The sequence below is a fragment of the Protobothrops mucrosquamatus genome, unplaced genomic scaffold (assembly GCF_001527695.2).
Source record: "Protobothrops mucrosquamatus isolate PMUCROS unplaced genomic scaffold, P.Mucros_1.0 scaffold370, whole genome shotgun sequence".
NCBI classification, from domain to species: domain Eukaryota; kingdom Metazoa; phylum Chordata; class Lepidosauria; order Squamata; family Viperidae; genus Protobothrops; species Protobothrops mucrosquamatus.
Genome location: NW_015386704.1, coordinates 471,735 through 495,494, shown reverse-complemented (window position 1 = coordinate 495,494; position 23,760 = coordinate 471,735). Strand labels below are relative to the sequence as shown.

At 38.9% G+C, this 23,760-nt stretch overlaps 1 protein-coding gene across 1 annotated transcript in view; it reads left to right on the top strand.

Moving 5' to 3' along the window:
• The window catches only part of LOC107287231 (pre-B-cell leukemia transcription factor 4), a gene marked incomplete in the record, with an annotated part of 64,971 nt that overhangs the window by 11,751 nt on the left and 29,460 nt on the right, over positions 1-23,760 (top strand). Inside the window, 3 exon segments of the mRNA XM_015815720.1 lie at positions 4,437-4,510; positions 22,251-22,492; positions 23,612-23,760. Coding sequence (XP_015671206.1) covers positions 4,437-4,510; positions 22,251-22,492; positions 23,612-23,760 — 465 coding nt within the window.

Genomic DNA, 23,760 nt, shown 5'->3' with positions numbered 1-23,760 from the left:
AGGTTTTTATACCCCTTCTAGCCTCTTGTTTGGAATAGTTTCCTGTTCCTATGGCATGAACTTTGAGGCTATTTCTGAGTGTTTTTCTAGGCCTTGATATCTGTCCAAATTAGGATAATAGTATAGGACGAAGGGACCACTACCCCGATTACTGAGGATCTCAAACCCACCCCATACGTCTAAAATTCAGAGAAACAGAACTGTTTGAAAGACTACCAAAATGTAAACGTAAGCATATCCCGACCGAGAAGCTTGGGGCAGAGATTTGAGGCCAGAGAGATTTGGTTTCTGCTTTTAAAAAAATCCCTTTGAGGAAAAATATATTTTTCTGCCCCTTTTAATATTTCCTTCTCTGGGGGGGGGACTCTGACTTCCCACAAGTGAGTTTGGCTTCTCCTTTGGCTTTGCTGTCTCCGGGACACTGCAACCGTCATAAATATGAGTCAGTTGCCAAGCGTCTAAATTTTGATCACATGACCATGGGAATGCTGCAAATGTAAAAAAATGTTCATAAGTCACTTTTTCAGTCACTTCGAATGGTCACTAGATGGAATTTTGTAAGTCGAGGACTATCTGTATAGGAACTGAAACAATGAGCACTAAAGAAGGAGAAGAGTGCCACTAACCAATCACAGATGTGTGTCTATTTTGGGGGAGTATAATATAATAAGATACCTTGGGACTCAGGTACAATGGTGGTGTTCAAGGGTATGCATTATATTTTAGGAAACAATAGGCGAGGATTTCTCTGGCATGTTTGCAAGAAAAACAGTCACATTCACATGAAGCTTGACTCCCTGTAGAAAAGGTCTAGTGAGAGGTTGAGCCCAATAGAGGAACATTCTCAGATTCTTTTGAACTCATGAATACCTAGAATTTGAACAAGGGGCTTGTGTTATCTATAAACTTGATCCATGCTAAATGAAGCTTGTTTGTACAGCTAGGAAAGTTGAACTGTATGTTGCTAGAACTGGGAGTGATTAATGCTTCATTGAAAAAGGGAGTAGTACCTAAAAAGTGCAGCATTTGAAGATCCCATACTTTGGACAGCCATTAAAATGATGATCAAATAGTTGTTAGGGAATGTATTGGAGAAAGTAGTGGGGATTCAGCTACAGCAGGGGTGTCAATCTCAGTTTCATTGAGGGACGCATCAGCATTGTGGTGCCCTCGGGGGATGTGGGGGCGTGGCCCACTGGGTGGGCATGGCTATGGTGGTCATAGCTGACTGGGTGGGGGTGGCCGGGGACATGGCCACCTTGATGTTGCTTGTGGGGGGGACACCTGGGCAGGGTTGGGGGAGATCCAGGGGGTCTCTAGCGGGTGGGGTGGTGGTAGGAGGCTCGTCCTGCGAGGTGAAGCAGGGAGCAGGATGGGGGTGCCATTGCCTTAGGACAAGGCAAGATGAGTCAGGGGCCAGGGCGGCTGCTGCCTGACACCATTAGCCCCTCCACACACAAGCCAGTGAGCGCATGGGGGCCGACGGTGTCCGTCAGCAGCCACAACCTGCCGGCCCATCGACCAGCACACTCTGGGGCTCCGCAGTCTGCTGTGAATACCGGGCCAGCTCTCCAGCAGCAGGCGGGTGAGGGAAGGGGGAGGCATGTGATGCAGACCGCCGGAGACGCCTACTCCGTCCCATCTGTTTTTGCTTGCAGTTGGAGAGCCTCAGCTGATCATCTCGTCCCCTTCGTGGATCTTGCCCTTGGTCCGCATGTGGAGCCTGTTCCCTTCACACACCCAGTGCACCTTGGCCCTACCTCGGGCCAACACAGCCAGCAGCTCCCGCAGGTCCATTAGGCTCCCATCGCCACCCGGAGCGGCAGCCTCGCCCAGCACAAAGGAGGCGAAGTGGCCAGCTAGGAAGCTCCAGAAGAGGGGGTAGAGCACACCCATGCCCAGGAAGCAAAAGGCCACCCCAAGCAGGGAAAGCCGAATCCCCATCGGCACCATGGCTGCCCAGTCCCAGCCAGGATTGCGTGCCTCCTCCCCATCTCTGCTGGCGCTGGGTGGCCATGGCGCTGATGGGGATCCGGATTTCCCCGCTCGGGGTGGCCTTTTGCCTGCTGGCCCTGGGCGTGCTCTACCACTTCTACTCGGGGCTTCCTAGCCGATCGCTTTGCCTCCTTCATGTTGGGCAGGCCTGCAGTTCCGGGCAGCAGCCTAATGGACCTGTACAAGTGGCTGGCGGTCATGGCTGCGGCGCATACCAAGGTGTGCGAGGGGAATGCGCTTCACGCAGAGGCCAAGGGCTCAGGAGATGACCATTGGTGACCTCTCCAAACAAAAAGAGATGGGACAGAATAGGCGTGTCCGGCGGTCTGCGTCACATGCCCCCCCGACTCTGTGTGCTGCTGTTGCCGCTGCAGCGCTGCTGCTGGAGGGCTGGCCCCGTATTCACAGATGGCTACGCAGCCCCTGCTTCCGGAGTCAGTCAGCCCCGTGTGCCCACCGCCTCCTGTGCTTATGCCTTGGGGGCTGCGGGGCTTGCTGGGGCCGGGGCCAGGGCAGCGATATTTGGCCCATCACGGGCCGGATTTGACCCACGGGCCTTGTGTTTGACATGTCTTAGCTACAGGGACCTTGGAAGAAGTGGATTTTCTGAATACTTTTCAGACTGGATGTAGGAGAGAAACAGTATTGATCATGCTAGTTGATAACTTTGTCGGGCCTTGAGTAGAGGGTGTGCATGTCTCTTGAATTTTTAAGGCCACTGAATATTCCTCTGGACTGTCTGCAGGAATTGGGATAGACTCCCTGTTACTCATGGTTCTTCTTCCTAAGTGGGTGATTTGAGTTGATGTGTCGGGGGGGGGGAGTAGTTAAACCTATGAATGCTTCAGTTCGAATAGTGTTTGTTTTTCAAAGTTATATAGCCGCCTATTTCACAATAAAGTGACTCTAGGCGGCTTACAATAAAAGCAATCATAAAATCCAAATGTTAAAAATAACTGCAATTAAAAACTTCACCTATATTATTATTGATAATGGAGAGAATTGATGTTAAAACAATGCAGCCATCTCATCAATTCACCATTGCCTTGAGAGCCCCAGGTCTGCTGACACAGCTGTTTTTTAAGGGACCTCTGGCAGGATGTCAAGGAGGGTCAGTCTCATTTTGGAAGGGGGGGGGTGATGATGTTCCACTGACTAGACAGATGCCACAGCAGAAAAAGCTTAGCTCCCAGTTATCTGCAGGACTATCTATCCTACCCAACTAGGGTCTGCTATATGGAATTTTTAAGGAGAACAATGCTCAAGATACTAAACTGCCCTAGCGAATTAGACTGTCAGTGGTTATAATTCTTGCATTTTTATTATATGGTACTGAAAACTACATTGAACCCTTTGGGAAATTGCGGGTCATAAATCATTGTTTAAATAAATGAACAAAAACCTATAATAAGTGTTCTGGTGCCCATATGTCCATCTCACTGAATAGCTGCAATCTCAGCTCCCCCGTTGCAGTTTTGCCTTGGGGTAAGGAAGGCCCTGGCATGCAGAAACCTGCCATGGGCCAGGAACCGTACTGGTGCATAGGTCTTCCCCCTGCCCTATCACTTTCCTGGAAGACTTGAGCCTTCTTGCCCCACCACTTTTCCAGAAAGTGGTGCATAGGTCTTCCTCCCTCCATATCACTCCCAGAACGCTTTGTCTTTCTCTCCACTCCCTCACTCTTGACGCCCTGGGAGGCTGCAGAGTACAGGAGGGGAAAAGGGCATAGATTGGGGGGAGACGAGGTGGGAGTAAGTGAAGCGTCACTGGTCGTAAATGCAAGCAGGCTGCCAAGCACCTAAATTTTGATGGTCACTTTGGGAGGCCTGCAGTGGCTATAACTTCAAAAATTGGTCATAAGTTCCTGTGTTCAGCAGCTCCGTGACCTTAATAGTCGCTGAATGAATGATTTTAAGTCGAGGACTTCCTGCAATCTGTTTGATTATGTGTAAATAAAGTCTCAGTTCATGTGGGAGGTTGCTGTTCTGGGAAGATGCACCTTCATACAAAGCTGAGAATTCTACCCTAGAGATAGACATTTATAAAACCAGAAGCCTAGCTACACTTATGGCAAAAAGCTTTGACACAATATATTTTGGTTTATGACGTCTTTGTTTAGGAAAGATTAAAAAATGTAAACAAACTGGTTACTTTAGAACAAAATCTTCTTGATTCGGCCAGAAATGTGTAAGAGAAAAATTGTCTGTTGTACAAGTAATTTATCAGTTCTGATTTGGAGTCTGTGTTCGTGTCATGAGTCATCATGTAATTATATAAGTTTAACTTTTGTGGTGTTTAGTTAATATATATAATACAGGCCTTCAATTAACTAGTAGTCAATATGGTTTCCAGCTTTTGAATGAAATGCATTGCTTCTTCTTTGTTTTCATTTTTTATTCTTTTTGTCATTCTTTTTGTTTTTCCTTTCTCTCTTTCTTTAGGAAACATGCCTTGAATTGCCACCGAATGAAACCTGCTCTTTTCAGTGTGCTATGTGATATTAAAGAAAAAACAGGTTTGTTGGCATTTCCATTTTTTTATCTGAAAACTAACAGTACCAGCTAATAAACTGGATGTACAACAATATCCTAGTTCTTAAACTGACTGCTGATATTTGAACCAATAATTAATTAGAAATTATTTAGGACTTTGGCGACCTAAATCTTTGTATAGGACTCTGTTCCTAAATTATTTGTAAACTGATTATTTTCAGGCTACAAAGTATTGTGCAACTTTGTGCAATAGTTTGTGTTTGGGTTTGAACAAAATACTAACAGTTCAGAAGAGGTCTTTTGTTTCTGTTGCCTTTTTAAATAAAACAGGTACCTAGTATATTTTCATCATTCAAGAAATCAAACTGATATCAACCTGCATTTACTGGCCCTCTCTCCATATTTATTGTATTAATGGCATTTATTTAATATCACCCACTGTTATCAGCTGTGCATTGACAAGTGATGTTTAATCACTTTTTTCGGTGTTTTATTCTGCTATGTTAAACGTTTTGTGTTTTTTCTTTTGATTGAATTTGAATTCAGTATGACGATTATTATCTGTAAAATTAACCTTTTTACAGACAAACTTAATTTTATGGCGTAAACAACTTGTTGAACACCAAAGGCCACAATGGAAATGTCTTGCTCTAGAGAGCTGTATAACTAATTTGTATAATTTAATTTCTGTATAATGAATATAATTTGCATATCATTCATATTAACACAGTCACCATGATAATAGCAGGTGATGCCTTTTATGCTGTGTCTGGCATAAAATCATTTAGCAGTCTCAGGTGACACGACATAAAGATCTGCAAATGGCAGATAATGTTGGCTGTCATTTGGACTGAAGGGCTTCTAAAACTCGTATGAATGGCATATCTCACATACTGCTTTTCCCCTTTTTAGTGAATAATTCATGTGAGCTTGCAAGTTACGTGAAGGGGTTTAGTCTGTCCTTCATGCCAGAGAATGGTTTAAGTAAGGAATAGCTGCTTACCTGGAATGAATGCTTAGTTCACTGGGAGTTATTGTGGGTGGTGGGCTTGTCTTCTGGCCATTTGAGATTAACATATGAATTTTGATATTTGTGGACCAAATGTACAAGAGGACAGGGCTCCTCTATCTCTAATAATTACCCCAAAGTAGGAAAATTATCATGCAGAAATGAAAAAAAGTTGCCTGTTCTTTAGGCCCTTTCTGAACAGTTGTTCTTATAAATCTTCTCTTCCTTTGTTTATTCTAGAATTAGCACTTGGGCATCTCTGCCATTTCTGAATCAATCCCATACTTTTATGATGTCAGTGTCTCTTTGACATCCGAACTAATTTATTTCTGGCTAAGTGGTAGTTCCACAGGAAACTATAGTTAATCCAAATTTCCAATAGATGTTCAGGATCTCATTGCAACTTGAAAGTAGGCCATTCTCCCATGAGTTGAAACTCTTGCTTAATTCTGTTTTCTGGATTTTGCTCCATTCTCATAGAATTAAGTTGCAGTAATTAGGAAGTTGTAGTGCCTTGCTAGTTTTGTAATTCTCACTCCCAGTTTTGAATACAGATGTTTTGAATGTTAAACTGAGAATACCATAAATAGAGATATGGCTTTGATTAAATGCCTTTTGTTTCCACCTCTTAATAAATTGGATGGGCATTGATTGCTTTATGTACCATTCTCTGTTTCAGAGAGTCAGTGGTAAGAATTACCACAGTTAATTTAAACCATTTCTAATGGGTTTGGTGAGCAAAAATAGTGTGAGGAGGATATTAGTATTAACAATAGATGAGCAAGAGTATTATTGAGTCTCTTTTCAGTTGAATTTGCACAGAACATTTTTTGTGATGGATTGTAACTTTTGCACCACATTCATTTATCTCTCTAATGATACTGCTCAGAATAAGTGGTCTGTAATTAATTGCCTTTTTGTCTTACATCCATAAACATTTCTTTTCATTATATTATTCTAAGCATCTTCTTAAAATTTCTTATGTTACTTTCCACATAAAATGCATATGACCTTTAAATATTCAAGGTGATACGGAAATTGCAATAATCCTAATACTGAGTGTGTAAAATAATTACCGTTATATAAACTCTTGTCTGATAGCTGAGATAAGATTTTACATCAGATAACTTCTTCTAAAGGAGAGAGAAAAGAACCAGGAACTGAGGGGTGATTCAATAGTGGCTTTCTTTTGTGAGATAAATTTAGTCATCTTTCTATCTACTATCTCATTTTACAGATGTTTAAAAAAAGATTTTCAAAACTTGGTAAACCAGGGATTGCCAGATTATCCTGCTGGATCATGTGCAACCCTATCAAAACTTGCTTTGGGGTTTGCTCCTTATTTAGTCTGGGCCAAATTGCAATAGGCAGTTGTATTGTTATTCATATAAAGAGAATTACACAAATTGTTGTATCTTTGTAGGGGTTTATATATTTTAAAGTTTCAGAACCCTGGTATTTTATCACTAAAATAAAGAAGAAACAAGAAATGGAGATATATATAATGAAAAATAGCATGCCTCTTCCATTCTCTTCCATTTTGTCAATATTTATATCTAGTCTTAGATTTGTCATTTTAAATTTGTCTATTCATTCAGATCAGGTACATTTTATTAATTTCCTGAGACCAGAGGTTCATGTAAGATGTTAGTAGCCAAATTGCAAATGATTTGCAAATTCTAATTTTGTGATATATATTTTATATATTATTATATATAATAATATATATTATACATTATTATGTATATGTATCAGTATTATGCATTGATATGTAATACAGGCAGGTAGCTTTGCTTTTTCCAGGTAACTTAAATGAATACTAAGATGGATCAGTGAAAGACAATTTTCTTGATGGCATTTCCCTTTTGAAATGCCATGTGTTCCTTAGAAGAAAAGAGTCAGCATTGGCTATATTGATTTTTCTGAATCTTTTTTAGACCATAGAAACACTGAACAAAAAGGAACCAGGCATGTTGTTATTAAATGAGAACTTTACCAATAGCTTTCTTATAAAAGCAATTGCCTTTTATGGCAGGATAGCTCTGCAAAATTAGAAATGTGCATGTTTAAATTTCTTTCTTTTTCCACAGCTGAAAAGGCACTGATTTAAAACCTCTGCTTTAATGAAATGTGTTTCCTGCTAGAACTTAAACTCTCTGGTTGGGCAGTTTGTATTTTTTAAAACCCTCAAGTTGCAATTCATTTTAATGTGAACATATTTGGACTAAAGGATTGCAGCCCCATAGTTACAGAGGATTTGTTTAGGTCTCATAGGTTTTTGAATGTCTGATGGCCTGTCTGTTCCTTATTTAAATTATGGAGAGCAGATGTTATGGCTTTGAGCAAACAAAGGCCTGATCATACTGTAGTAATAGGGCTGATGCTCAGTTTTAACTATTTAGGTGCCCACGCTTGCTTTTAACTCGGAATCAATGTTAAGTATGTGGCTTTTTGTTTGTGTTCTTGTTGTCTTTCCCTTTGCTATCTTCTAGCATCTGCACTCTTACCATTGACATTGTAAGAACAAAACAGTGTGGTGGTTCTGTCAGAAAATACATTCTGTTATTTCTATTTATATATTCTGATTTTTTCTTTGCATTTTGGCTTTGATGTTTAAATGTGTGAATTAATACAAGGTTGTTATATTAATTTTAATAATACATGTCCCTATTGTATTTTTGGGTGGAATGTCATCAGAATGCACTGTTCCCTGAATATCCGGGTGTACGGTATGCTCTATTTTCTTTCTTTAGTGAAGAAATACAGCAAGTGAAATGTGTTAAAACAATTGCAGAAGGTTCTGTTAAGAAAAAAATAATAATTACTTCTATGGCCTAGATATGTCTATGAAGCAATTCCATGTGGATTGCTGTAACCATATCAGAGTTTCAGCAAGCATGGTAAAATGTTGTGGCCATGTTTATTTTAAGAAGAATAGAAAAGTAAGAAAGAATTAATTTACATTTTAATGCTTGAGTAAGCTGCCTGGCGATAAGAGAAAATAACTATTCAACAAAATATAATTTTTGGCTGCAACATGTCTAAAAACCAGAATCTCTGGAAATACAGATGTTATTTCTTTCTTTTTAAAAAGCACTAATATAAATTAATATAGTATATGTGCTAGAGGAAGGGGTTCAAAATGAGATAGTCTAGTGTAGAATGATCCTCCCTTTTAGCTAGATTTTCAGATTTTGGCCAGGTAAATATAGTATTGGAATCTTATCTGATCCAACTGTAGGTACAACTAATAGTTCAGACTTTGTCAAAATTATCTGGGTCTGAAGTAATTTTAGCTATCTTTAATAAAGTTAGATGAAGAAAATTACTTGAAATTAAAAATCTTATTTCATTATTTGTTGAAACAGGATATAAAGCATTTTTAAAAATAAAATGATCCTTTACAGAAACCAGGGCACAGCAATAGAAGCATCTTTACCAGTACCATTGAGCAATGTGAATAGTTTATAGGAGTATGATAAAAAGAGTATATGTTAAAATAGTTTTGGAAAAAAATATGGTACCTCATCTCTTCACAGTTGTCACCATAATACATTAATTTAGAGTTGCTTATGGCCAATTAAATTATCTCTATTTTAATCACATAAAGAGATGCTTTGTTTTGGGATGAGCTAGATATCTTTGAAGGAGTAGAGATTGCATTGTGGTGAGATCAGTTACTGGATGGGGTTTTCTGGCCAGCCAACTCTCTCCAGATAAAGGAAACATCCTGAGATTGCCCATGTGCACCACAATCTCTACTGGTGCACAATGGGCAGCATGGATCTCAATTGCTTGAATTGAACTGTGCTGCAAAAAGGAGAGGGGTTGTGGGTTTTGAATCCAGGATATATGAAGGGAAGGGAAGGGGAAAGGAAGAAAGGAAGGGGAAGGGGGGAAGGGGAAGGGAAGGGCCCCCAGATTTGGGGCCAGCTTTTTATATTCTCAACTCCTGGCACTCCAAGAGGGGAATGATCTGAATGAATGACTTTCTAAGCACCGCTTCGTGTATTTCTCTCTTTCTCTCCCCCTTTTTTCTCGCTCGGTGGCCTACAGTAGAGATTGTGGTGAGATCAGTTACTGGACGGGGTTTTTCTGGCCAGCCAACTCTCTCCAGATAAAGGAAACATCCTGAGATTGCCCATGCGCACTCTGGACAGCTAAAATTGCAGGAACTGGTCCTTATTTCTTTATCATAATTTCAATTTGCTTACTTGCTTTTCAACTGTTAAGAATCTTGCAATCCACAAGTCTTACAACCCACCAGGTGAGTTTGTTTTAATCCATAGCAAAATAATTTTTAAAGATTTGTTTAAGGACAGCCCCCCCTTTTAATAAATAGCAAAAAGATGATTAGAATGTTGATTTTCAAAGTTATGAGTGGAATAAAAAGTCTAGATGGATTTGAAATAAAATTTTAAAATTAATCTTGGGAGTCCTTCTGTGGAAGAATGCTATTGTTTTGAATTCCTAAAGAAACATGATAAGATGGAAATTCGATCACTGAATCCTAGAAGGAACCAGAGAGAACTTTTCCTTTTTTGTAGTTTGCTTTATTTATTTGCATAATTGTAATTTTAATACAAATTATAAAAAAGGATGCTTTGGACAGCATTAATGGAAAGTAGGTGCTGAATCCTTCTCTTTCTCTTATTTTACCATCTGTAAGTTTATTGTTCCAACCACTTTGGCTCTTATTCAAGCATTGAATAATTAAGAAAAGTGACTAGAATAATAGGCTTGGGGATAATAAACTAATGGAAACTAGAAAGACTCTTTGCTTTTTACCAGGCTTTTACTGTCAAAAGAAGATGAACTGTGTTCTATAATTTGCAGGTAAATAGGTTAGAAATGTGAAAATATATATCTTATCACCTTTATCTGAGCATTTATCCCATTTATTGTTGTAACCTATTCACTAGACTTGAGGAGAACAGCTTGATATGTATGAACTGAACCAGGTAGCTTTGGTAATAAAACTCTTCCCCAAGTTTTGTGATTGCCATTTAGATGCCTTTGTTTTCAATAAGTTGGGAAAAAAAACCCAGCTATAAAAGTCAAAGATGTAACTGTTTTATCCAATTGGATGCTAAAATTATCTTCCATCTTTATGAATGTATACCCCATGCATTTTGATAGTGGTAATATCATCTTAACAACATTAAATATGTAGTGTATCTTGATCTTGTGTGCATTCACTCAGAAAGAAACAATTTTGCATCTCTATTTTAACCTTTGAAAAACAAATTGGAAATATTTATAAAATAAATAGACTCCACTGAATCTTAAAGTGACATCCTCCAAAGTAAGAGTAACGTAAGGCTTCATATTAGCTGTATGAAATTAGAATGTTCAATGTTTTAGAAGGCAGCCCATTTTAACTGGAACTAAATAATAATAAGTAATAATATTAATAATAGTAATGAACATGGCAGTGCCTGGAGATAGCAGAATAGAAGAGAAAGAACTGGAGAAGATAACAAAATACAAGGACCTACAAATAGAAATAGAACAACTGTGGCAAAGGCAAGCAAGGGTAATACCAATAGTAATAGGCGCCTTGGGTGCAATCCCAAAACAACTGGAGCATCACTTGAACACCATTGGCATTGACAAATTCACCATCAGTCAATTGCAAAAGGCGGCCTTACTAGAAACAGCTTCCATCCTGCGACGATATCTGTAATACCATTAAATATCCACGTCTGCCTATCCCAGGTCCTTGGTAAGGACTCGATAGGTAGACAAAAATGCCAAATTAATCTGAACATCTGGCTCACTGTGTGATGATCAATAATAATAATAACAACAAGTTGGAAGGGACCTTGGAGGTCATCTAGTCCAACACCTGCTTAGGCAGAAACCCCTATATCATTTCAAACAAATGGTTGTCCAATCTCTTCTTAAAAACTTCCAGTGTTGGAGCATTCACAGCTTCTGGGGGCGGGTTGTTCCACTGATTAATTGTTCTAACTGTCAGGAAATTTCTCCTTAGTTCTAGATTGCTTCTCTCTTTGATTAGTTTCCATCCATTGCTTCTTGTCCAGTCTTCAGGTGCTTTGGAGAATAGCTTGACTCCCTCTTTTTTGTGGCAATCCCTGAGATATTGGAACACTGCTATCATGTCATCCCTAGTCCTTCTCTTCATTAAATTAGATCTATCCAATTCCAGCAACTGTTCCTTATATGTTTTAGCCTCCAGTCCCCTAATCATCTTTGTTGCTCTTCTCTGTACTCTTTTTGAACTGAGCAAGGACAACATGCTCAGTGGCTAAGTCAGGTCATTCTACACAATGGTTTATAGTATCATCTAGGACAGCGGTTCTCAATCTGTGGGTCGCGACCCCTTTGGGGGTCGAACGACCCTTTCACAGGGGTCGCCTAAGACCATTGGAAAGCACATATTTCCGATGGTCTTAGGAACTGAGACACCACTCCTCTATCCGTCTCCGCACGGCTTCGAGCTGGGGGCCGTTGCAGCGCCGGATTCGTTTCCGGCGAGCATCTCCTAAGGGAGGCTGCGCTGCTTCGGCCCTTTCCACGGAGGAGGCTCAACAGTACTGTCGCCCTCTTGTCTCTGTCTCTCTCTCTCTCTCTCTCTCCCTCCCTCCCTCCCTCCCTCCCTCTCCCCGCCTGGGCGCTTCTCCAACCAGGCTGGGCGGAGCCGGCGGAGCGGCCTTCCTGCCCCCCCTCTCCGGCCAGCTGGAGCCAGGCAGGCCGGCAACCTTCGGAAGTGAGGCGAGGACAGGCGAGGCACGCTGAGCCCCGGGCGCGGCGGGTGAGTGGGCGGCGTCGGTGTGCGCTTGGAGAGCCCTTAGGGTTGGGGGTCACCACAACATGAACTGTATTAAAGGGTCGCGGCATTAAGGTTGAGAACCACTGATCTAGGGTCATCCGGCCATTGTTGTGCCAAAATAACAGTAATGCAGATTGTATATTATTTCAACAATGGCTGATTATGATATGAAGATGCTGTACTTGAGGTTCACTACTGTGGACATGTTTATAGAATGTACAAGTTGCTGAAATCTATGCAAATTACTTAATTAAAGCTTTTTTACTTCACCTGTATAGCAACACCTGAGACATTATATTAATGGGAGACTCCAATCCGCACCTCTTTTGCTGTTCACAGAAGAGAAGGTGATGGAGAGATTCTTTCTTCTTCCTTTTCATGGAAATACAGCTGAGGGTGGATAATAATAGTGAAAGCTCTTGAGGGAAGGGTTAAGATGAGAGGATCTTCAAGGGACCAAGCGGAAAGTTCTCCAATTTCTTATACCTCTTTTTCTACATTAAGATTTATAAAACATATTTTAGGCAGATTTTAGGCAGTATGATAATTCTTTATATACTCCTCAAACCTAAGCTAAAACCTTACCAATTCTTTTAATGACATGTCCTCCATAGAACTTTATAATTTACCAGTAGTTGGTTGAAGTGCGAACTACTACAGTATATCAGTTTTATTGGCATGAACATCCTGTATTTGCTGCTCGCATATTTCAGTTAATATATTTTTCTCTCTCTGTGAACAAAAAATGTTCTATCATAAGCCAGGAATATGAGCCCTGCTGCTTTTATTGCCGTATGGAAGAGAAAAATCTGGATTGGAAAATGAGCCTCAACAAATTGCATATCATTCTTGTTTTGGCACCAGTGCTCTCATACAGTTCATTACAGCACTGCAGCATGTTAATTAATGATATGTAAATATATTGCAATGATTGCATTTGCATATTGATTGAGGTCTCAGTACCTTAGGTTGTGATGTGTTTTAATTAAGAGCTAATTAGAAATGATGGGAATTTCACTTGGCTCAGCCTAATTATTTTCCATTTTAATGAATATGTAGAGAGTGTTATGATTAGGAATCAGAACAATCCATGGCATATTAGTATATACGACTGCACAGGTTCTTAGGGTTTTATGGTGTTCACAATCGTCCATTAAAAACATCCATAAAAATTAAGGCTGCCAACCAATGGAAAGATTTCTTGAACTATTACTAATTTAATTGATTAATTAGATGATTGGGATAAATATTAAAGTAATTGGTTCAAGTAATATTTTGAGGTTATTTAATGAAGATAGCCGTTTCTCTCCGCTAATTAACAGAGACAAATCTACTCTTTTGTTTGGAAAAAATATTATCTAGTTCACTTACTAACTTGAGTTAACATGCAATAAAAAACCCACATTGTTGGCTGTAATGAACAATTTAATTTAATGCTTTAGGCCTTAATAAAAATTATTCATGAATTAGATGCCGTAGCTTTTTTTTAAAAGGCTGACTAGAAGTTTGATGATCTGAATAGTCATAGGAACCCAAGTGTAGATTCTCTCAATGCTCTGTCTGATACAACTGATGGTGTTGCAATGATGAATATAGCATAGAACAGGGCTTTTCAATCTTCTCACAGATTGTACCATTTTTAGGACATGATAATATTTGAGTACCACCAGTGCTTAGCAAGGTGTCAAAAACTTGATGACTAAAAAAAGAAGGGGGATTTGAGGGTTAATGATTAGATTCATTTGTTGTTATAGAAATGGCTAGTTTATAATATTATGGAAAAGTAAAAAAGTTGAGGTTCAATGTTAATGCTTCCTTCTGCTGCAACAGAGGAAGTCTGTTCTTTTTCCTTTCTCCCCCTCACTTTCCCCCCCTTTTTCCTCCGCACTGTGTCCTACTATTTGCTTTTGTATTTTATTCTATAATCTAATAAAATATTACAAGCTATAGAAAAAAGGGAAAAAAGAACCAGTTTTAATTTCTTCAGTGGCTGTTCCTTTGCTGAATCAATTTCCCTTTGCACTGACAAATGTTATGATGAATTTATCCATGTTTATTAATATGCACCACTACCAGCTAGCTCAGGGGTCTTCAAAGTTGGCACTTTGAAGACTTGTGGACTTCAACTCCCAGAATTCCTTAGCCATCATGACTGGTTGAGGAATTCTGGGAGTTGAAGTCCACAGGTTTTAAAGTTGCTAAGTTTGTAGACCCCTGAGCTAGATGGTCGGCCCTTCTTCCTCTCTCCCTTCTGAACTCTCCTTCCACAGTGTAGTAAGAATGCACCCCCCATCCCTTCCCTGTACTCTTAAAGACACAGGAATCAAGTGCAAAGCAAGAAAGACTCACAAAATAAAGAAACACATAAACTCCATTTTTTCCCTTTAAGCTGCCTCAGGCGTGTCACCTATCACAATGCTGCAACCTGATACTGAAAGGCTCCGGCAATTGTGAAAAGCTTTAGCCTTAAATTAAGCCTGTTTACCTTCAAAGAAAATTTTCTAAAAGCCATAGACAGACTCAAGGAGGTAAAACCAATTACATTTGTTTAAAGGGGCTAAACCTATGGAAGTCCACACTTTGGACTCATTGCTAGCCCAAAATACAGACTAAAATATTCCAATAACCAAAGCACACAAACTGAGCCTCTGAATTACAAAATACTATAAAAACTGTACAAAAATCCTTATGGTAACCCAATCAAGTTGCCAGCTGATCCAGAACTAAATAAACCCACTTCCTTTCCAACATGCTCGTCTGCCGGCTTTTCATTTCATCAGCGCTGATTACATTCTCCTGGCTGGAAAAAACGAAACGGGACCTTTTCTTCCAGCAACAGCTGCTGCTTCTTCCCTGTCCCTGTTTCCTCCCTGCCTGCTGAGCTCTCCTTCTCTTTCCCTGTTGTCTTTTACCCCCCTTTCTCGCCCAAACCACCTCCTTTTATAGCCTCTCCTCTCTCCCCCCCCCCTTTCTTCAGTTCAACTCCAGCTCTGTGCTGTTTCCGGAAGCGCTAATCAGCTGGAGCCTGCTGGCTCCTGGGGCTTCTGCCGAGCCTACACAGTCCTCCAACTGCAGCTGCCTCTCCCTCAGGCTTGGGTTGCTTTGGCTCATTCCCCTCCCCTGCTATACTTCTCTAGGACAGTCGTGTACCACCTGCCAATGGCAAAGTACCACAGTGGTACGTGTACCACCAGTTGAAAGGCCCTGGCATAGAAAATTCCAGTGGTGTTGCTATACTGGTGACAGTATTTAGAACAGAATAGAATAGAATAGATGGAAGGGACCTTGGAGGTCTTCTTGTCCAACCCCCTGCTCAGGTAGGAAACCCTATACCATTTCAGACAAATGATTGTCCAATCTCTTCTTAAAAACTTACTGTATTGGGACATTTACAACTTCTGGAGGCAAGTTGTTCCACTGATTAATTGTTCTAACTGTCAAGAAATTTCTTCTTAGTTTATTGGAAACAGTATCTTTAACCTGGGAGTGCTTCTTCCAAACATGTAATTGGATTCTTTCTTTTAATATTAAATATTATTTGTAAACCTGAAAAAGAGCCAGATTATGTTTAATAAATTCATCAGAGAAATGGTGTTTTTTATATCTGGAGAAAAAGTAGCCATAGTAGACCACTACATACACCTTGGCCAACGGATCTCAGTGGAAGGTGATACAATAAAAGAAATTGAACAGTGTGTTAAATGTGATTGGCAGGCATTCGGCAAGCTAAGCATAATTTTCAAGAACAACCTCCCCCTATGCCTGAAGAGAAAAGTTTTTGATCAGTATGTTTGCTGTCTGCTCTAACATATGCAGATGAAACATGGAACTAACCTTACAATCGATACAAAAGCTACGAGTGGTGCAAAGAGCCATGGGAAAGATACATGCTCGGCATTGTAAGACAAGATAGAAAGACCTGCACATGGATTAGAAAACAAACAAAAGTATACGATATCATCGAGAGAGTAAAAGAATCGAAATGGAAACGGGCTGGTCACCTAGCAAGAAGAACTGATGGCAGGTGGACCAAGGCAGTCATAGAATGGATCCCACTTGATAAAAAGCGTCCACAAAAGAGACCTAAAACAAGATGGATCCGCAACATCTGCGGGCCCAATTGGCAAAAGAAAGCTCAGGACCGTATGGGTTGGAAACATGCGGGAGAGGTCTTCATTCTGCAGTGGATAGACAATGGCTAAAATGATGGTGAATATTAATTTGGTGCTTTCAAGTCGCTTTTGACTCTTAGCAAATGGCTGTATAGCTCCCTGAATTTTTTGGAAGTGATTTGTCATTTCCTCCTTCCTTGGTGGAAGAGGGAATGACTGACCTAAAGCCATCCAAGTGCTTTATGCTAATAGTGCTGCTATTTATGTTCCATGTTCAGAGCTATCATTGACCAGTCTATTGGTCTTCAGCTATCCCATTTCTGAATCTCAGTTGGATATTGTCATTGCACAACTGTTTCTATTTCTTGAACCCAGTTGGCTGGGAAAGAATAAACAGGAGGTTGAGATCCTGATCACTGTTGCTAGCCTACTTTAATAATCCACATGCTAATTGGTTATGAAAAGTCTGCACTTTGCTTGCTTTTGCAAAGTCATTAATATTATACAGATCCAACAGGCTTATGGCATGGATGATGAACCTGAATTGCTTTTGTAATGTGTATATGTTCTATGTGAGTTTTTGTTTGTTTGTTTCTTTGTAAAATGTTTTGAGCTGCTTAAAGAAGAGTGGTATTGAAATGTTTGTATAAACAAATTATGCTTGTTGAGTTCTTGGTGTTTTTTGAGCGTGGTTTTCTTGCAGATGTTTGATTCTAGATTAGGTAACATCATCAGTGCTCAACCTTAGGTGCCATTTTGAACTTCTTTGAAAAAAAGAGATATGCAGTACTTGCACTGGATATCCATTTGAACAATGACAGATGGGTATTTCTAAGTTTATATCGCAAGGGGAGAAAAACCAAGAATTAGATACAAACTTTTGCAAGATGCTAAGGAAAGAGGAAGTTTGGGTTTACCAGATTTAAAATTGTATTTCGATGCTACCTGATTTAGAGGGTCATGAATTAAGAAATGGCAAGGTTATCTATAGTATGACAAGGTCAAAGTAAATGATGACTTTAATAACTATTTTGTTAGACGTGTCATCCTAAGAGTTTGGAATAAATATAAAACAAGGTTTCCTGTAAAGATGCCTCTCTGGTTGTTGCCCCAGGAAGCTTTTTTAGAAAAGAAATGGTGGCGAAGCTAGACTGGTGGACCTATGGTCAAATAATATCTTTTAATTTTGGTGATCCTATCCTTAAGTCTAAGGAGGAGTTACAATCTGAAGGACGTGTCTGCCATTGGTCTACATAGTTACAATTGAAAGAAAGATTTATATCAGACAAAAAGAATTATGGGTTTGATTTTGTGAAAAATGAATTGGAAATCCTACTGTGTGGTAATGTTGAACATATTATTGCTAAAGTCTATAAATTGTTATTGAATTTCAATTTGGAAAATGAATATGTAAAGCACTGCATGATTAAGTGGGCAAGGAACTTTGCATATAATATAATGCTTGAACAGTGGGAGAATATGTGGTCGAAAGGTTTAAAATTTACACTAAATCATAATTTAAAAGAAAACTTCTACAAGATGATGTATCATTGGTATTTAACATCAGATAAGTTGTCAAGAATGTAAAAAAGTATTTCAAAAGAATGTTGGAAATGCAAATGTAAAGAAGAGACCTTTTATCACTTACGATGGACATGTGATAAAGCAAAGATATATTGGAATAGGATTCACATCCTAATACAGAAGATTCTCAGAGTGAACATAACTTTTCTTTTGGGTTTAATGGAAAAAAAACTTGGGGAAAAATTTGAAACTTTGATGCTATCTATTTTGACAGCAGCAAGATTACTTTATGCACAAAAATAGAAGGACACTTTGATTCCCACAATCGATGAATGGCTGTAAAAGTTGATGGAGTTAGCAGAGATGGTTAAATTGACTCTTTAAAGAAAAAAACAAAATTACTTTTGTTTCTACTTGGAAAATGCTTTTGCACTTTGTGTTCGAGATAGAAAAAAATGAAACTTTGATTTTGGGTATTACTGATTAGTAGATAGATTTGTTGTTATAGAAACGGCTAGTTTATACTATTATGTAAAAGTAAAAAGCTGAGGTATAATGTTATTATCTTATTCTACTGCACCAAAGGGAGTTGGAAGTCAAGAACTTTTCTTTCTTTCTCCCCCTTTTCCTACACTTTTCCCTTTCCTTTTCCCTCCCCTATCTTTACTATTATTTTCTTTTGCATTTTTGTTTTTATATTCTAAATTAAGAAAATTGATATGAAAAAGAGATTTAGGAAAAAAAAATGGTTTGTCAAGCCCATTTATTTAGGTGTTTTTGCTTTCTTGGTGCTATTCATACTATGTAAATAATTCATTTCCGATATCATATCTATAAAAAACTTCAGATGCCCGGTATATAGTTGGCAATAGAATACAGTATTAATTTTCACAGGAGTTAGTTTTCTGTTGACCCAACAGCTGGAAGCATCTAGATAGTCTTGGCTAATCATCTACTCTATTCTATTGTATTCTAGTCTAGTCTAGTCTAGTCCTTTCCAGTGTTCCATTCCATTCCAATATTCTGCTCAATTCCAATATTATATTTTTATCCGTTTCCCATTCTATTCCATTCCATTTTACTCCACTCCACTCCAGCATTCTATTCCATTTCAGTATTCTATTATTATCCTATTAACATTCCATTCCATTCCAATATTCTATTCCTATTCTTATTCTTATTCTATTCCATTCCATTCCATTCTATTCCATTCCAATCATACATTTGAAACTTCCATTCCATTCCAATATTCTATTTGTATCCTATTTCTCTTCTGTTCTGTTGCATTCCATTCAATTTCATTCCATTCCATTCCTTCCGTCCCATCCTGTCCCACCCACTCTACCCAACTCCACTCCAATGTTCCCTTCCAATGTTCCAGTCCAGTCCAATATTCAGTACCATTCTAATATTCTATTTTTATCCTTTTCACATTTGATTCCATTCCCTTCCATTCCATTCCAATATTCAGTTCAATTTCAATATTATATTTTTATCCGTTTCCCATTCTATTCCATTCCATTTTACTCCACTGCATTACACTCTATTCCATTCCAGTGTTCTATTCCCTTCCAATATTCTATTCTTATCCTATTAACATTCCATTCCAATATTTTATTCCTATTCTTATTCTATTCTATTCCATTCCATTCTAATCATACATTCGAAACTTCCATTCCATTCCAATATTCTATTTGTATCCTATTTCTATTCTGTTCTCTTCTATTGCATTCCATTTCATTCCATTCCTTCCATCCCGTCCCATCCCACCCACACCACTCAACTCCACTCCAGTGTTCCATTCTAATGTTCCATTCCAGACCAATATTCTTTACCCATGGTGGCGAACCTATGGCACGCATGCCACAGGTGGCACGCAGAACCCTCTCTGTGGGCACGCGCACCACCACCCCAGTCCTAGGCCTCCGCCGCCGTGTGCAAAAAAATGTTCAATCAATCAATTTCAACTTCTTGCGGAAAAAAAAAAGGATTTCGCAAAATTGGAATTGCTTGATTGAACTTTATTTTCAGTCCCACATAGCGGCGGAGGAAGTGACACATCGGAACTGGAAAAAAGGTGCCGTGTGGGGGTGGGGGGAGCAGAGGGAGTAGGGCGCTCCATGCGAGGGGTGGGGCGGGGCCTGTTGCTTCCCTCCCTGCCAGACACCTGCCGAAGCCGTGCAGGTTAAAGTTGCCGCCCCCGCCCAGATGCCCTTGCCTCCCCCAAGCATTTTTTTTTTACCAACCTGCCTTTCAGCTGCATTCTGTTTCTCCGTTCGCTTCTCAGCCTTCGCCACTTGGTCTCTAAAAGGTTCGCCACCACTGTTCTATTCCATTCTAGTCCAGTCCAGTCCATATTCCATTCCATTCCAATATTCCATTCCAGTCCATTCCAATATTCTATTCTGTTCTATTCCATTCCGTTCCATTCTGTTCCATTCCAAATTCTATTCTTATCCTGTTTTCCTTCTGTTCTGTTCTGTTGCATTCCATTCCATTCCTTCTGTCCCATCCCGGTCCACTCCAGTCCATTCCAGTCCAGTCCAGTGATTCATTGCAGTGTTCCATTCCAATGTTACATTCCAATATCTATTCTGTTCCATTCCGTTCCATTCCAATATCCTATTCCATTCTACTCCACTCCACTCCGTTCCATTCCATTCCATTCCATTCCATTCCATTCTATTCTATTCTATTCCATTCCATTCCATTCCATTCCATTCCATTCTATTATTCTATTCCATTCCATTACACTCCATTCCATTCCAATATCTATTCCATTCCATTCCAATATTCCATTCCATTCCATTACACTTCATTCCATTCCATTATTCTATTCCATTCCATTCCAATATTCCATTACAGTCCATTCCAATATTCTATTCTGCTCTGTTCTGTTCTGTTCTGTTCTCATTCCACTCCATTCTATTCTTATTCCATTCTAATATTCCAGTCCAGTCCATTCTAATATTCTATTTTGTTCTATTCTGTTACATTCCATTCCATTCTAGTATTCTATTCCTATTATTATTCCATTCCATTCCAATATTCTATTCTTATCCTATTCCATTCCATTCCATTCCATTTCAATATTCTGTTCTATTCTATTGCATTCCAATATTCTATTTTTATTCTTTTCCCATTCTATTCCATTCCATTCCAGTATTCTATTCCAATTCTTATTCCTATTCCTTTCCATTTCATTCCAATATTCCATTCCATTATTGCATTCCATTCCAATATTCTATTCTCATCCTATTCCCATTCCATTCCAATATTCTACTCTACTCCACTCCACTCCATTATTCTATTCCTATTCTTATTCTGTTCCTTTCCATTCCATTCCAATATTCCATTCCAATACAATATTCTATTCCCATCCTATTCCCATTCCATTCCAATATTCTATTCTGTTCTGTTCTGTTCTATCCCATCCCATTCCAATATTGCATTGCATTCCAATATTATATTCTTATCCTATTCCCATTCCATTCCATTATTTTATCTATTCTATTTTATCTATTCTATCCCATTACAATATTCCATTCGTCCATTTGAAATTTCCACTCCAAATTCTATTCTTATCCTGTTTTTCTTCTGTTCTTTTCTGTTGTGTTCTGTTCCATTCCATTGCAATAGTCAGTTCCATTCCAGTATTCTATTTTCTTTTCCCATTCTATTCCATTCCATTCCAATTTTCTATTCTTATCCTATTCCCATTCTATTTCATTCCAATATTCTATTCTTATCCTATTTCCATTCCAATATTCTCCTCTCCTCTCCTCTCCTCTCCTCTCCTCTCCCAATCCAATCCATTCTTCTAGTTTTATCCTATGCCTATCCCCATCCCTCTTCTCTTCTCTTCTCTTCTCTTCTCTTCTCTTCTCTTCTCTTCTCTTCTCTTCTCTTCTCTTCTCTTCTCTTCTCTTCTCTTCTCTTCGACTCGACTCGACTCGACTCGACTCGACTCGACTCGACTCGACTCTACTAGATTTGTTTTTTGCTAGATATGTTTGTAATCTATATTGCTGCACAAAAAATGGTACTGACTTTAAAGTACTCTGAAGAGGTTTTTGGTTATTATATGTAATTTTTCCAATATGGCATTTACTGTAATTTTTCTAATGCTACCTTGTAGCTTCAACATTTCATTTGGTTCTACATTCTAGTTATGTATGCAACTAAATTAAATGTTCAATCTTTGGTCTTCTCTTCATGTGCTATGCCTCTGAAATCATGTTTACTAATTTCTATGGAAAGAGAAAATGAGGGAAATAATGCGTGATTAATTAATTGTCTGCTCCTTATTTATATTTATCCAGTGTTAAGTATACGTGGTATTCAGGAAGAAGATCCCCCTGATGCTCAGCTAATGAGACTAGATAACATGTTGCTGGCTGAGGGTGTCTCCGGGCCCGAGAAGCGGGGAAGAGGAGGACCAGCGGCAATAGCAGCAACATCAGGTGGCTGTCCAAATGACAATAGCATTGAACACTCTGACTACAGGGCCAAGCTGTCACAGATCCGACAGATATACCACTCTGAGCTAGAGAAATATGAACAGGTGATCTTTCTGCATGGAAGAGTTATCCTCTCTGTTTTATCCTCTCAGTTTAAAACAATTAATTGCTTTTCCTTTGTGACCACAGATCAGGGAGTATTTGGTTTTATGAAAATTATAATAACCCAACTATTGTGTGAAATAAACATAAGTTGTATAATTTAGGATTGTCTTTTTTTTTTTAAGTTCAAGACAGTGACCTTTGTTGGTTCTCAATTGCATTAAATGCACTTGCATCAATAGTTTTATGACTTTTTCGCTTCAAAAGTGCTCCAGTTTACCAGATTTTGCATGAATAGTAGCTTTTCTTATTCAGAAGCTGACATCAGCGTCTATGTTTCATAGGGAGATTTTATTTAAGTTGACTGTTAATATTTTCCCTTTCATTATATTGTACTACTACTACCACTACTGTTATACAGGCATTGTTTCATTACCATATATAGTATCTTGTTATAAATAAAAAAATGTAGAAGTAAATATGTTTGACAACTTGAAAGTAGTGGGATATATGTGTGTTATTAAAAAAAAGTAACTCTAGGCAATTTTTAGTGAGACCTGTCTAATACACTCTGCAGCATATTATACAGTAATTATTAAAGTTATCAAACCCAAAATCATAATATCAAATCCATGTTTTGTTGAATTCTTTAGTCTAGTTTTAAAATTCTGGTTTAACTGGTACAGGTAGTCCTCTACTTACAACCATTCTTTTAGTGGCCGTTTAAAGTTAAAATGGCTCTGAAAAAAGTGACATGACCAGTTTCCACATTTATGATGTTGTACCATCCCCATGGTCACGTGGTCAAAATTTGGACACTTGGCAACTGGCATGTATTTATGACAGTTACACTCTCAGATCATGTGATCACCATTTGTAACTTTCCTGCCCAGCTTCCAATAACCAAAGTCAATGGGGAAGCCATATTCGCTTAACAACTGTGACAAAAAAAGGTTGTAAAATGGGCAAAACTCACTGAACAACTGTCTTGCTTAGCAACAGAAATTTTGGGCTCAATTGTGGTCATTGATAGAGGACTACCTATAGTCATGCAGTCAGATCTGACTCAAGGGACCTTTTGCTTCAGTTAAATGTGCTTATTTTATACTTGTTTTTTTCAGGCCTGCAGTGAGTTCACCACTCATGTTATGAACCTCCTTCGGGAACAGAGTAGAACAAGGCCAATCTCGCCCAAAGAAATAGAGCGTATGGTGAATATAATTCATGGAAAATTCAGCACCATACAGATGCAGCTGAAACAAAGTACGTG